General features: G+C 31.1%; 1 protein-coding gene across 1 annotated transcript; it reads right to left on the bottom strand.

Moving 5' to 3' along the window:
- On the bottom strand, nt 1-2,620 carry LOC110682350 (cyclin-D3-1-like). Its single transcript, XM_021858680.1, has 4 exons — nt 1,686-2,620; nt 934-1,132; nt 695-825; nt 1-604 (listed from the first exon to the last, which is right to left on the bottom strand). The coding sequence occupies exons 1-4, from the start codon at nt 2,208-2,210 to the stop codon at nt 383-385; spliced, it is 1,077 nt and encodes a 358-aa protein (XP_021714372.1). The 5' UTR covers nt 2,211-2,620; the 3' UTR covers nt 1-382.
- Nucleotides 2,621-14,439: the final 11,819 nt, after the last annotated feature.

Raw genomic sequence — 14,439 nt, 5'->3', positions numbered from 1 at the left:
TTAGTCGATATGATCAATATATAAATATGACTACTCTTTGGTTTATCAAACAACTTTCAAAAACTTAAAACCAAAAACTGAAACAGACTGATATATATCGAACGTGCCCTGTCTTGGCTTTGAGTGACAACTCGAGTGGTACAATCGTCGTATTGATACTCATATAGTAGGATTCAAGTAGTATCAACTTCTTGTACTCGTAGTAGAAAGGATTATTTGTAGAGAATTGTCCAACAAACATATGCATGGTTAAAAACATCAATGCTAGGTAAAGGTGATACAAAATTTTCAAGTAGGGATAAAGTTCCAAGTCTCTAAGAAGGTAGTCCAACAAATGGAAGTTTCAAGGAAAGTGAAGTTTGGTAGTTGGACATGTGCAAGACTACCCAAAACAAGGGGGACCCATTGTCCTACATTTCTTTGGTAGAGGTTCAGATGGTTGCATCAAAGATATTGTTGGTGAATCCTTGTTACTAGAACTCTCACTACATATTACATCAAACACATTATTATTTGATAAACTTCTTCTTTTTGCTGATAAATCATTTCGATTTCGTTTGCTTGATGATTCTTGGATGAAATTGTAGCACTCTTCTACTTTGACCTGCAATGATAATGTGTAAGATTGTTAAGAGATTTTATTTTTAAAAAATTAAAAGAAAAAGGTTTTTTTAGGGGAGGATTGATGCAAAACCTTGTCAAGTTTCAAGGTATCCATGATATCATATTGGTGTTCTAGTGTATTCCATAGTCCAATTTCTTTCAAGGTTTGCACCATACTTGCTGCTGCTAAGACGGACGGAACATAGCACATAAACCTGGGATCTGCATTCAAATGAACGACGTTTAAGGTTATGCACACAAGTTGTAATAGTCCTTATAATAGAACAATGACTAAAGTTTAGTAGGTAAAAAATGATGCATAGTGCTTACCAAGAATGGCAGAGACAATAAGGTTTTCACAACTTGTTAAAATATTCCAATGAAGAAGGGATTTTAAGTTGAGCTTCCTTATTAAATGTCCAAAGTAGGAAAGTGGGGTCACAGCATTCATTTTCCAATCGAGTGTTGAAAGCACTAACAGCTCCATTCTCTGAACCACCTTTGCTTCAAATATCTGTTCATGCTCTACCTACACCAATCATACATAATTCATAAATCATAAGACACAATTATTTGTACTACTAGGAAAAATGCTAAGCCTAAAACAAAATTAGCTTGTTAGACTATTAAGCAATAGCTTGTTGTAAGACATTATTAGTTAATAGTCTTTAAAATATGTGAAAAACTTTAAAGGTGTCAGTAAAATATCAGCCTAATAAATTGTGTAATGGTCTAATTGTTATACAAAAGTTTGTCATGTTATTAACATGTTTTTCACCTTTTTCTTTCTTCCCTTAACAAATGAGATAGGCACATGGCATAAACATTACAATACTAAAATAAATGCTTTAACAATAATCATAAACATTTCATAGAGTATTTATTTATATTATTTATACAAAATTCCTAAGTATCTATGTCTCCCTAATCATATTTTAGACTCGTCATTTTTATCTTGTTAACATGAAATTAGAGTATTAGACTAATTCATTAATGTTAATGTTGAGCCATTTGGAATATGTTTAAGCATTTTTACAGAGTACTATTTACTCAAAATTCAAGGCTAAGAAAAAAGAACTTACTTGGAAATCTAAGAGAAGAGGAACATAGATTTCTTCCATCTTGGAAGCCAAAGAAAGACAAGCAACAGCAGCAAGATGTGTCATCCATGGCAAATCCTTTTGATACCCAAAACTCAACATAAACTTATCAAAGTAATTAACACCCAAAACCAGAGTAATTGCAGAGAAATTATGGTGATAATTAACCTTAATCATCCATTCTAAAGCCTCTCTCCTAGCTTCCAATAATAACTTATTAACACCCAAATCACCCTCATTAAGAAGAGTCTTTCCTTCTTTAGAAAACAGAGAATTTAGTTGTTCTTCATCATCTTCACACCAAATTAAAGAAGATGAAGAAGAATCATGTAATGGTGATAAATTTGCCAACCCAATTTCACTAGTATCATCATGATCATCATACTCTTCATTATCATCATCATTATCCCACCATTTCTCTTCACAATACAAACAATCAAGAAAAAGAAGATTATTGCTTTTTGAAAGGGTTTGTTGTTGTTCTTGCTCTGTTTCTAAAGTAGTCATTTTTGGGTGTGTTTTTGAGAGTTTGGGAATTGCCTTTTATGTTAGCAATGAAATAGAATTTGAGGGTATCCATTGCTTTGAACTCTAGTAGTAATAAACTGTAGAGAGAGAGAGAAGGAGGGGCCCTGAAAAATTAAGTAATAAGGGTGAGAGTGTTTTATTTGAGGGGTTTTGAAGCTTGTCTTTTTCCTCTGTTTTTGGCTTTTGTTTGTGTTTTTATCTCTTTTTAGTGTTTTACTCTTGACCTACATCTTGATTTTTGTTGATTGTTTTGTGTAATTTTTTCTTACAAGGGTGATTTGACAAGGGAGAAACTCCTTGTTGGTCTCAAAGTTTGGTGTAAAAAGTACAATTATAGGGCTTGTTTGGCATCATTTTTTGTTTTTCAGTTTTCTGTTTTTTTGAAAACCAAAAACAGGAAACAAGAAAAAGGTGTTTCCACTTTTTTGTTGTCAGTTTTCAAAATAATCATGTTTTTAATTAATTTAAATAATTTTTGATTCATTTTGGGACATATATCATATACTTCTAAAAAACAAAAAACAGAAAACCGCAGCAACGCCAAAAGAACCCTTATATTTTTGTTTTCTGTAATTATGTTTTATTAAATTAGAAAGTTCCAAAATATGTCTATTTGGGGAATTAAAGATACCAAAATTTTATTTTCTGTAATGGTGTAAAAAGCCTAACTCGGGTGTTTTTATCATTGATTGTAATAGAGAAGGGCAATACACTCACTAATAAAAAAATTACTCCGTAGCATATTATTTGATAAGTTTAACCTCTTAAGACAAATGATTTGCCATAAACGCAAGTAATTTTTTTAAAAACTTTTTATATTAATGTTTGTACGACAAATAATTGCGATTAGACCATCTAATTCGCAAGGTCATTATTTGTGTGATCATTTTGTCACATTCCAATTGAGCTAAGAAGTAGGTTGCTTGACAAGTTGACATTTACCATATCTTTCTTTTTTACCATTCATTGGGTGACCATTTAGCAAGTAAAAAAATGTGTTCAATATATCATAGTAGGCTATACATAACGTATATGAAAGGTTGCATTCATCAATTGATTAGCTTAGAAATTTATCTTGAATTGGATATTTGAAAATTCGAAATTCAAATATAAAAATAGTTATGTGATAAATAGTACTCCGTATACAGGTATATAAAAGAAATTACATTTTTTAAAAAAATAAATTATGGAAAATAAAGAAGACAATTTTTCTAGAATAACTTCAAATTATCCCTCCTGTTATTTACCTTTGAATCCTAATAGAAGCCCATTATTTGATCTAAAATCTTTGGATAATCCACAATTCCACGTGAAAGCCAAGAATTGAAATTTATAAATTGTGCACATCTACAGATAAATAATTCATACATAAACTAAATCGAAGATTTTGGGGGGGAGGGGAATAATAGAGAGTCATAAATAACAAATAACGTAAATAAGATTTGATATTGTGATCTATGTCCGTTAAACTAAGCTAAGTTCTTTTGGCTTAAATTAGGCCTTGTAATTGTGTCCTTCAATGGTTGAATTTTGAACAATTTATTTACAAGAGATAAAAGAAAGGCAGTACGTGTATTCTTCAATCTTCATTTGAAATATCAACCGTACGAATCTAAAATTTGTTGGCAGGTGCAACTGGAACACATTGAATAAAGGCACGAAAGTTGCATGGCACATTCTCTCTAGTTATAAATCTTATGGTTAACTGTCTCAGAAATTCAGAAAGTACTAGGACTATCTGCATTTCCATCAATCTGTCTTCAGCTTATCTGTTCTTCATAATTGCCTCATATATAAGCTTCTATTTACATTTTAATGGGACCAAACACATTTTTTAACTTGAAAGGTCGCTGCTTTCTTTCCAGAGCTCCACATTTCTCTTGTGTCTTTAGGTTCTTTATTTATTGACCCTTGGCCCAGTGGTTCGGAGGGAAATCAAAAGGGTTTTTTTCCCCACTTTCAATGTGTCAAGCGAGCGATAGATGTAGTAACATGGTGATGAACCGTAATCCTTCTAAACAATACATATAAGTGTTTCATATTGATAAAAAATTAAGTGTGTCATATGATTTTGAGATGGAATCTCATTGTTTAATAGCCAAGGAGATATTCTAGTTAAACACTATACATAAGGCGTCTTTCCAAACAATACATGTAAGTGTTTCATATTAACGAATAAATAGAGAGTTGAATACTTACGAAAATGAGAGAATTAAACACTATAAGACATCTTTGCAAACAATTCAGTAAGTGTCTCACATTAACGAAAGAAGCGAGAGTTAAACACTTTATAAGGCGTCTTCCCAAACAATACATGTAAGTGTCTCACATTAACGAAAGAAAATATAGTTAAACACTTTATAAGACGTCTTTCCCAACAATACACGTGTCACATTAAAGAAAGAAGAGAGAGTTAAACATTTTATAAGGCGTCGTTGCAAATAACACATGTAAGTGTCTTACATCAAGAGATAGTTAAACATTTTATAAGACTAGGGCCTTACTCGTATTTGGCTTCTGTTGAGGCATATTCTTTTGTGGTGACGGATACACAAGCCCGTACAACTTCACTCCTTTTCTTTTCTACGGAGTACTTCATAAGAGACGAGACAAAACTATATTACTCGGTACATGAGTTTAATATTTGACCAAAGTACGATTTAACGTCACTCAAGTGAATGTGAGGTTATATCCACAGTACTAGTCTACTAACTGGAAACTACTATCAGATGCATCTTCTCTTAATAGTAGCATGAAGTAATTTGTCATTTGTGTCGTTTCGACATATGTCAGAATACGAAAAATAAACCTCAAACATGAAATCTCTTACTCAAACAGCTGGTTTTAGACGTATTGATAAAAAAAATTGTGTCCAAACATGCTAATAGTAACTAGGGGTGTCCATAATTCGGATAAAAACCGAAATCCAATCCAATCCAAACCGAATTATCAATTCGGATCGGATCCAAATTTTAAATTGGATCGGATCGGATTGAAATTTTTTGGAAATTCGGATTTTCGGATTGGATCGGATTAACCCTAATTGGATCCAATTCAAACCGAAAACCGAATTGTAAAATTAAGCTTGTATAAATATGGATTTCTGTATATTTTGAAGTTTAACTCAAATACTTAATACTACATAAAATAAATTAGAGAGACTTTGTATTAATTAATTAATGACTTGACGTTGAACTATGTATTTTAATCATGATTTTGAAGACTTTTATTTATAGTAAAGCTTTATTTTTATAATTGTATTAGGCGCTAAAAAAATAATGTATTATAATTCGGATTTTCGGATCGGATCCAAATAACCGAATTGTAATTCGGATTGGATCGGATTGGATCAAGAGAGAAATTCGGATCGGATCGGATTGGAAAATTGAAAACCGAATTATATTTCGGATTGGAACGGATTTGGACTAAATCCAAACCAAAAACCAAACGGACACCCTTAATAGTAACTCTATTTCCACTGCTAGAAGCTTGGCTACATACTTTGTTTAGGAGACAAAACGAAAGCTAGTCTCAATGTTGTATTTGTTGTCATTTACATTACTTTAGTATTGGCTTTATGTACCATTTATGTAACTTTGCTTAACACCTAAAGAGTAAAGACTTACCTTTTGTTGCACATGAGTTTTGCTTCGTGCTGAATCTACTCTATTTTGGATCTATCTTTGTCCATGACAACTGAAGTCATTGGTGGAAAATCAATATTCATTGAGGTTTAAACCATTATACTCGTCTATTTGTTGGAATTAGCTGTCACGTATAACCAGTATCGGTAATTCAATTTGAAATAGTAAAGTAACACGTGAATGTTTAGTTCAAAATATTTATGAAATTGTTAAGTAGATGATAGGATTTACACACATAATTAAGACCATTATCATATCATCATAACGTATTCTTAATTAAAACTACTATGTAATATGACAACTATAATTCCAAATTACTCACACAAAGTCACAAATAACAGGAAGCAAATGGAAGCTAGAAGAATACCATTGGGCCCTTGTTTTTACTGGGCTTAAATTCCTATTGGGCTCCAAAAGTAAAGAATGCATGTGGACCGATGTGAGACTAGAAAACACACAAGTTGGCCCAATTCTAAAGGGCTTAATCTCCTTCAACCAGGAAAAAATTACAATCATGATATCTTATAGTACTTCGTATCTTTTAATCTCTAGGATTAGATTACGTGTTTGGTAATGTATATTCTTAATTACTTATGATTATGCCCTGTTATAAGTGTAGTTTCTTCATTCGTTTACAATTAACGGACCTAATATTATGCACACGTGCAAAGGGTTGTAATTTGTTAGTTGTGACTCCTAATTTTAAATGATTAAATGAAGGATTATATTTGTGCCTCGTGTATACCTCTTATATGTGCTTGTGTACACTCCATTGCAGTGCCCCAAAAATGAAAAATGCATGCAACATCTTGTGTCCTGATGAGGGATTAGCTCATTAGCACACTTGTTTTTGTTATGTGTGTCTAGTGTTTTATCTTTTATACTCTTTAATAAAAGCTTCGTTTTCAATGCTCTCAAATGCATGTAATAATTTGTGTTAAGAATACGAATGATAAATTAATTCCTAAAAGTTAAATTTGAAATTTATTTTTGGAATATTTTGATATTATAGTAATTGAATAAATAGTTAAAAATAATACTCCATATCAAACTTTAAAAAAAAAAAATTAAAAATCTATTTTGAAGCCATTGTACAATATGAAATTGGTTTACTTTTTTTAGTGATAATATCCCCCGTATTTTATTATTTGCTCTATTTTATTTTTTTAGACCTTTAACATTATTTTACTAATTTCCTCCCACTAGTTGTCCCCTTACTCATATTTTAATATTTTTCATATTCTCTCTCATTTCCACTTTTACTCACTTATATTTTTGTTTTTTTTAAAAAAAAAAAATTCAACGAATCCTAATTTTATCATATTACGTAATTTATTTACTCATTTTTTTACTATTTCTCCTAAAACTCCATACATAAAAAAAAAAAAAAAAAAAAAAAAAAACAAGTAATAAAAAACAGAAAGAGAATAAGATAAATTCATGAACCTAACTTTTTAACCTTCATCAACTTCATAATAAGGAGTTGATCTCCTAAAATCAGGAAGAAAGTTCTAGCCACTTAAGCTATCCATCGCTCTCATTGTCAATCTTTTGTGGGTTATTTTATTATTATTATTATTATTACTAGATGAATCCCGTGCGATGCACGGTTTGTTTGAATTTTTTAAAATATTTTTTTTTTTGTATGTGTTAAAATTTGTTACATATTTAGATAAAATTCCTACTATCAAAAGATAATATTTTATATCTAATTAATTAAAACTTAAAAATATCATTCGCCAATTTTGCTCGTGTGGCATTTGAAATATTTAATTGTAAAAGAAATTAATAATCTCTTATTTAATTGGCTACAACTAATATTTACAATCTTACATAGCGCGCTAAGAAAATTAGATCATACGTGGCTCTCTAAAATCTCGGGAAAAAACTCCCCTTTATATATATATATATATATATATATATATATATATATATATATATATATATATATATATATATATATATATATATATATATATATATATATATAGAGGAAGGCTCATGTAAGAACCCTCCTCTATATAAGAACCCAATCTTATATAAGAACCAATCTCAGCCCTTTATTAGTTTTGATCTAACCACCTAAAATGATCCTTTAGTAATAGCAATTCTGTAAACTTTGTTAAAACATAGAAAAAAATTTAGAATATGGGAAAATTTTTAAAACATAAGCAGAAAAAATTTAGAACATAAGCAAAATTTAGAACATAAGCAAAAAAAATTTAGAACATAAAAAAAATAATTTAGAACATAAGTTGAAAAAATAATTTGATTTATTTTCATGTTTTACTATTAAGTTATTATTGTTACTTTCGATTTTTTTTTTTTTTTATATAGAGATAACCTATGTAGGAATCGAACCTACATCCTCTATGCATTTGCATAGTGCTCTACCAATTGAGCTAATAGGTTTTAGGCCTTTTAGCATATGTTCTTCTTTTTTTCATTTACCGTAAATGTTCATAAGTTTTTTGCTAATACTTTAGTTTTTCAAAAGTTTTTTTTGCTAATACTTTAATTTTTTTTTCTGCCAATGCCTTTTTATATGTTCTAAATTATTTTCCTATCATCTAAACTTTTTTTATCCATTACTTAAAATTTTTTTGTCTATGCTTTGAATTTTCCATATATTTCTGAAAATTTTCACCATATGTTCTAAACTTTTTCTATCTATAATCTTAGAACTTCTCACCCTATTTTCTAAACTTTTATCCTATATACTAAATTTTTTCACCCTATGTTCAAAACTTTTTCCTATTCTAAACTTTTTCTGATGTACTAAATTTTTTCGCCCTCTAAACTTTTTTTCCTATGTTCTAAATTTTTTTCACCCTATGTTCTAAATATTTTCACCCTATGTTCTAAACTTTTTGACTATGTTCTAAACTTTTTTTTCATATTCAACATTTTTTATCTATGTTCTATATTTTTACCTATGTTCTAAAAGTTTTCATTTATGTTCTAAATTTTCTGTCTAAGCTCTAAATATATGTTCTAAATTATTTTCATATGTTCTAAATTTTTTCACCATATGTTCTAAACTTATGTTCTAAATTTTCTTTTATGTTCTAAATTATTTTTCCTATTTTCTACACCTTTTCTTAAGTTCTAATTTTTTTTTTCCCTATATTATAAATTTTTTTTAATTTTTTTCACTTATGTTCTAATCTTTTTTCCCTATGTTCTAAAATTCTTATGTTCTAAATTTTTTTGTTGTGTTCTAAACTTTTTTTTTCTATGTTCTAAACTTTTATCCTATGTTCTAAACTCGATCTTATACCCATATTGAAAACTTTTATACCTATGTTCTAAATTTTTTCTCTAATAATCAAAATATATGTTCTAAAATTTTGACTATGTTCTAATTTTTTCCCCTATGTTCTAAATTTTTCTGCCTATGTTCTAAACATTTTTTTCTATGTTCTAAATTTTTCATATGTTCTAAATTTTTTACTTATGTTCTAATCTTTTTTTGTTCTAAATCTATATTATTCTAAATTTATAATAAGATTAGTTTTCTTCACTTTTCGTGCACTACTACTCTTGCAATAACTAAGCAAAATTTGTGGCTTAATCAACCAAGCTATCTAGTTTAATTCCAAGATATGATAATTAGTTAAAATGACATGGAATCAAGAATAAAGATACCCAACTACATATATAAATAACAGCATCCAATTAGTCGGTCATCAACTCATCATGGCTCCACATATATATATACCCAACAATCAAATTCATATAATCTCAAAAAATTAGTAAGCCAAATTACCAAGCTAATACAAATACTAGCATTTTCTTTAGAAAACGCAAACAATATGAGCAGATATGAGTACGAGTATAAACAAGAGACGACTATTCTATGCCACAACTCACAGCCACCCAACACCACAAGAAGCCACGGACCACCAAATCACCATTCAGTAGCACCCCACGCTGCTCCTAACCACCGCACCACCATTACTCACCCTCGATCTCCACCTTCACTCACTAAAAATGACGCCAAAAAGAAAAAAAAAATCGAAAAAATGGGCTGAAATTATCTAATAATCAAGAGCAGCGGTGAAATTACCCCTTATTGCTGAAATTCGAAACTAAAATCGCTAAAATTCGAACATTAAAATCGCTGAAATTCCAGCCCTAAAATCACTGAGTTTGAACCCTAAAATCGCCGAAAGTTAACGAAAATCAAATCAGAATAGAATTCGAACTGAATAATAGAACTTAATAATCGTACCCAAAAAAATCGAATAGAAATCGCAAGATGAAATCAAAAAATCGAAAGCAACAAAACAATAAAAAAAAAATGGAACAAAAATCACACAGAAATCTAAAAATTGAAGTCGAAATTAAGAAAAAATTGAACATCATGCGAAATTTGAATAAAATCTGAAAAAACGTACTTGATTAGAACAATTTAGGTTGGTTATGCGAAATTCATGCGAAATTTGAAGAAAATACTTCAATTTACAGGATTTGAGGAGAGAGAAAGTAAAGAGGATTGAAAATTTGAGGAGGGAGAAGATTTTGGACGGTTGGGGGAGGGTTTTTGGTTTTAATCCTGACCGCTCATCCTAATATAATCCTACGAATGAGATTGGTTCTTATATAACTAAGGTTTTTATATAAGGAGGTGTTCTTACCGGATCCCTCCCCTATATATATATATATATATATATATATATATATATATATATATATATATATATATATATATATATATATATATATATATATAGGAGAAGGCTCTTATGAGAATTTAGGTCTTATATGAGAAACTCACTTATATGAGAATACATCTTAGCCGTAGATTAGATTCAATCTAACCGCCCAAAACATTCTACAGTAATGGAAAATTGTAATTTTGTTTGCTGATATACCCCTTTCTCTATTTTCACTTTCACTGATTTTTTTCTCTCTCTAAAATTAGGTTTTTCTCTCTCTAAATTCCATCCACTCTCTAAACCCTAGTTCATGCATGCTACTTCGTGAATCAGAATATGGATTCGAATCAAATTCTACCAACATCTCCAATTGTTACTTATGAAAGAAGGTAATAAGTTTATGTTTATGAATTTTGATTATATTTTTTCACATTTTTCTCCTCTTTTTTTTTGTTAATTTTCGTTAATTTTTTTGTAAATCAATCGATTCACAATGTATGGATAAATCTCCAATGCAAAAATCAGTAAGTAGCGATTTTATTAGGGTTTAATTATTTGATTTTGGTTTAATTTTTAAATTATCATGTTTGAACACAAAAATTAGGGCTCAGTTTTGCTCGATTTGGGAGGGTTTGGCTCGAATTTCTTAAGCATATACAGTATTAGCTAACTTCCATTGGTTTTGGTGTCAAATTTGTTAGGTTTTTACAAATCATTTTTGGATGCTTATAACCTGTTCGATAAAATGCTAACCTGAAATTTAACTTGAGGCAGTGATTTGTATATAGGCTATTATGATTAAAGAGTAAGGGACTAGCTTTAGACATGCATAACTTGGAAAAGAAACATAGCAACTAGAAAAACTCGAAACTCGGCAGGGCAGCAGCAGCAGTTTGGCAGGGCAGCAGCAGCTGCAGCCTTGCCAGCAGCAGCCTTGCCTGGAGCAGCCTCGACAGGCAGCAGCAGCTTCAATGTGAATTTGAAGTGATATGTAATCTTCAAGAATTAATTTGGCTAAGTTGTATTCGGATGTTGAATTCGAGTTATTCGTCATTTTCATCATTGTATTCGGATGTTGGGGTTAGTAAAGGAGGGTAGACTAGGAAGGGAAGAGGGAATGAGAGTGCTGAGGTTAAGATGGAGCTTAAGATTAGATGTGCTAAGGCACTTTGGATGCTTGCTAAGGATAGTGTTATAAACAGTCACAGGATTACTGAGACAAAAGGGTTGCTTAGTTTGGCTAAGTTGATTGAGAGGGAAACTGGGGAGTTGAGGAAGAATTGTGTAATGGTTGTAATGGAGATCACATTGGCTGCTGAGTCGAATGCTGACCTTCGCAGGCCGGCTTTCAAGACGAGCTCCCCTGCTGGTAAGGCAGTGGTGGTGCAGCTTTTGAGGGTGATCAAAGAGTCTAGTGATCCTGTTTTGCAAATTGCTGCTATAAAATCGACTGGGTGTCTGTCTAGGACATTCTCTGCTAAAGAGACTCGAGTAATCGGGCCTTTGGTTGAGCAGCTTAGCAGTAATAATCATGAGGTTGGTACTGAGGCTGCTGTTGCTCTAGCTAAGTTTGTTGATCCGGAGAATTTCCTGTGTCATGAACATTCTAAGGCGATCATTGAGTTTGATGGGGTAGTTCCTTTGTTGAGATTGCTTAGGGAAAGCGAGAGGGCTCAAGTAAATGGATTGGTTCTCCTTTGTCACCTTGCTATAAACGCTGGCAACAGCGAGGCATTAGAACGAGCTAGGCTTCTGACCGCCCTTGAGGGGACTGATCGAAATCTTACTGCTCAGTATCCTCAGTTGAGAGAATTGATTGTCAAGGCTATGTACCATCTTGGTCTTTACCATGGAGATGCTCATCCTCTTAGACAATCTTCGATGCGTGTTTAGATAGCAAAAAAAGGACTTTTTCGTGTAATGTAAATAGACATTTTGGAAAAATAGTTTTGTAATTAGTGTGCAGAGGGAAAGGAATGAGAGAATTGAATACATGTTCACTCCATTTTAAATAATTGTCCATGAATTTTTGTAGCTGGTCACCTTGTATTTGGAGTAAATTTATTGTTGATTTTTATTGAACAAAATAGACCATGATTATTTCTTGCTTCTGTAATGCTAGGTTGAAACTAGATTATTCTTATCAAAAATGATATATTGAGAATATACGAGATAATTTATATGAAACTGGCCTGGAAGAGTAGTATTAGGAGGATACAGGAGTTGAAAAATAAATTCTAGCATGTTTTAAGCTTCTAACCTACTCTTTTTTTTTTTTGTGAATAGTGATGGTGATGAAGCACTTGTCAAAAAGAAAAAAAGTGATGGAGATGAAGCTGTAAAAAATGATGTGCAGTGGTCTAGAAGTCCAATTGTGGAGTCATCCTTACTGGAAGCTATAAACAACGATCACATTCAAAGGTTTGTAATCATCAATGGATATTGATTAATTTTTTATGCATGTTAGATATGTTCTAAAATCTTACTCATATGTTCTAACACTTTACTTGTATGTTCTAAATTTAATTCTAATTTTAACTCTTATTTTACTCACATTTTTATGTTTTCCTCTTGAATTTTGTTCAGTATTGCAGTATGTATACATTACATTCAATTGTTAATTTTTTCTACAAGTTTATGTCTATATTTTTTACTCATATGTTCTAAATTTTTGTACAAATGTTCTAAATTATTACACATATGTTCTGTTCTAATTATTCCCTTGTATTCTAACCTTTATATATGTTTTATGTCTATGACTTGCAGTGATAATCTTGTTGGTGTTGATGGTGCTACAACCTCTAATCAGTTTACTACAACATCTTCTGGAAATGCAAACAAGAGTACCAATGTAGATAATAAAGAAGGTGATCAAATTAAGGGGAAACTTAAAGTTAGAGCTAAAGAAGTTCCAAAAAACAAAGCAATGAAGAAAGAACCAAAGAAGGAAGGCAGAGGGAAAAAAAGGAAAAGAAAGGTTGATGAGAGTGATTCTGATGATGATATTGAAGTTGTTCATGCAGATCAAATGGAATGTAGAGCATTAAGTCAACGAATTACTCCCAAGAATTTTATGAACACTGTGCTTAAAGATTTGCCAAAATCTCATAAGGCGGCTATTAGAAAAATTGGCTTTGGAGGTTTCTTAGATTTGGATTTAAATGCACATAAATCTGTATTTTGCTCTAAGCTTGTGTCGAGTTTTGACTGTGATAGGGTGTCTTTAGTTCTTGAGAGGAACCAAGAGATTGAAATTACACCTGTAGACATACATTTGGTTTATGGATTGCCGATGGGAGGAGAAATTATTAAAGAGCAGCAGCAAGAGGAGGATGAAGAATGGGTTGATTTTATTAGACAATGGAGATCTTATTTTGGGTTAAGTTGTGGAAGTCCATCAAACTCTGTGATTATTAATCGAATTAAAGAGTTAAAGAAGCAACCTGTGTGTGATGAATTCATTTGGCATTTTGTAGTTTCTGTTGTCAATTGTTGTATGAGATCCACTGCCAACCCATCATTAAATTACAAGTTCTTGTATAGTTGCATGGATACAAAGAAGATCGAATGTTTGGATTGGTGTGAATATGTTTATATGAGTTTAAAGTCGTCTGTATCGGAATGGCAAGGTGGTTCAGCTTTCTTCACCGGTCCATTGCCTTTCTTGATGGTAATTTCTTTTTTTCTTTTTTTAATATATGGTACATTTTTATATTAATTTGTCTTTTTCTAAATTTGTCCTTGTTTAACGCATTTTTTTTTTTGTATATTTGTATTAGATATGCTATTTTGATCGTTTGCAAAGATCTAAAATAAGCAATCCAAGGCAATTCCCACTCCTTTCTATTTGGAAGAAAGATTTGATCAAGGAACGGATGAAATTGGAAATGAAAAGAGGATTTG

Source organism: Chenopodium quinoa, unplaced genomic scaffold (genome assembly GCF_001683475.1).
Source record: "Chenopodium quinoa cultivar QQ74 unplaced genomic scaffold, ASM168347v1, whole genome shotgun sequence".
Taxonomy (NCBI): Eukaryota; Viridiplantae; Streptophyta; class Magnoliopsida; order Caryophyllales; family Amaranthaceae; genus Chenopodium; species Chenopodium quinoa.
Note: the sequence above shows the minus strand (reverse complement) of the source record. Positions and strands in the feature narration are given on the sequence as shown.

What these genes read in the sequence shown, in the direction of transcription:
- LOC110682350 (XM_021858680.1), bottom strand. Translation starts at nt 2,210, where the DNA reads ATGACTACTTTAGAAACAGAGCAAGAACAACAACAAACCCTTTCAAAA. An exon ending in CTCTTCTCTTAGATTTCCAA is followed by an intron (nt 1,133 to 1,685) that starts GTAAGTTCTTTT and finishes TGATTGGTGTAG; the next exon opens with GTAGAGCATGAACAGATATT. An exon ending in TATTGTCTCTGCCATTCTTG is followed by an intron (nt 826 to 933) that starts GTAAGCACTATG and finishes ATTTGAATGCAG; the next exon opens with ATCCCAGGTTTATGTGCTAT.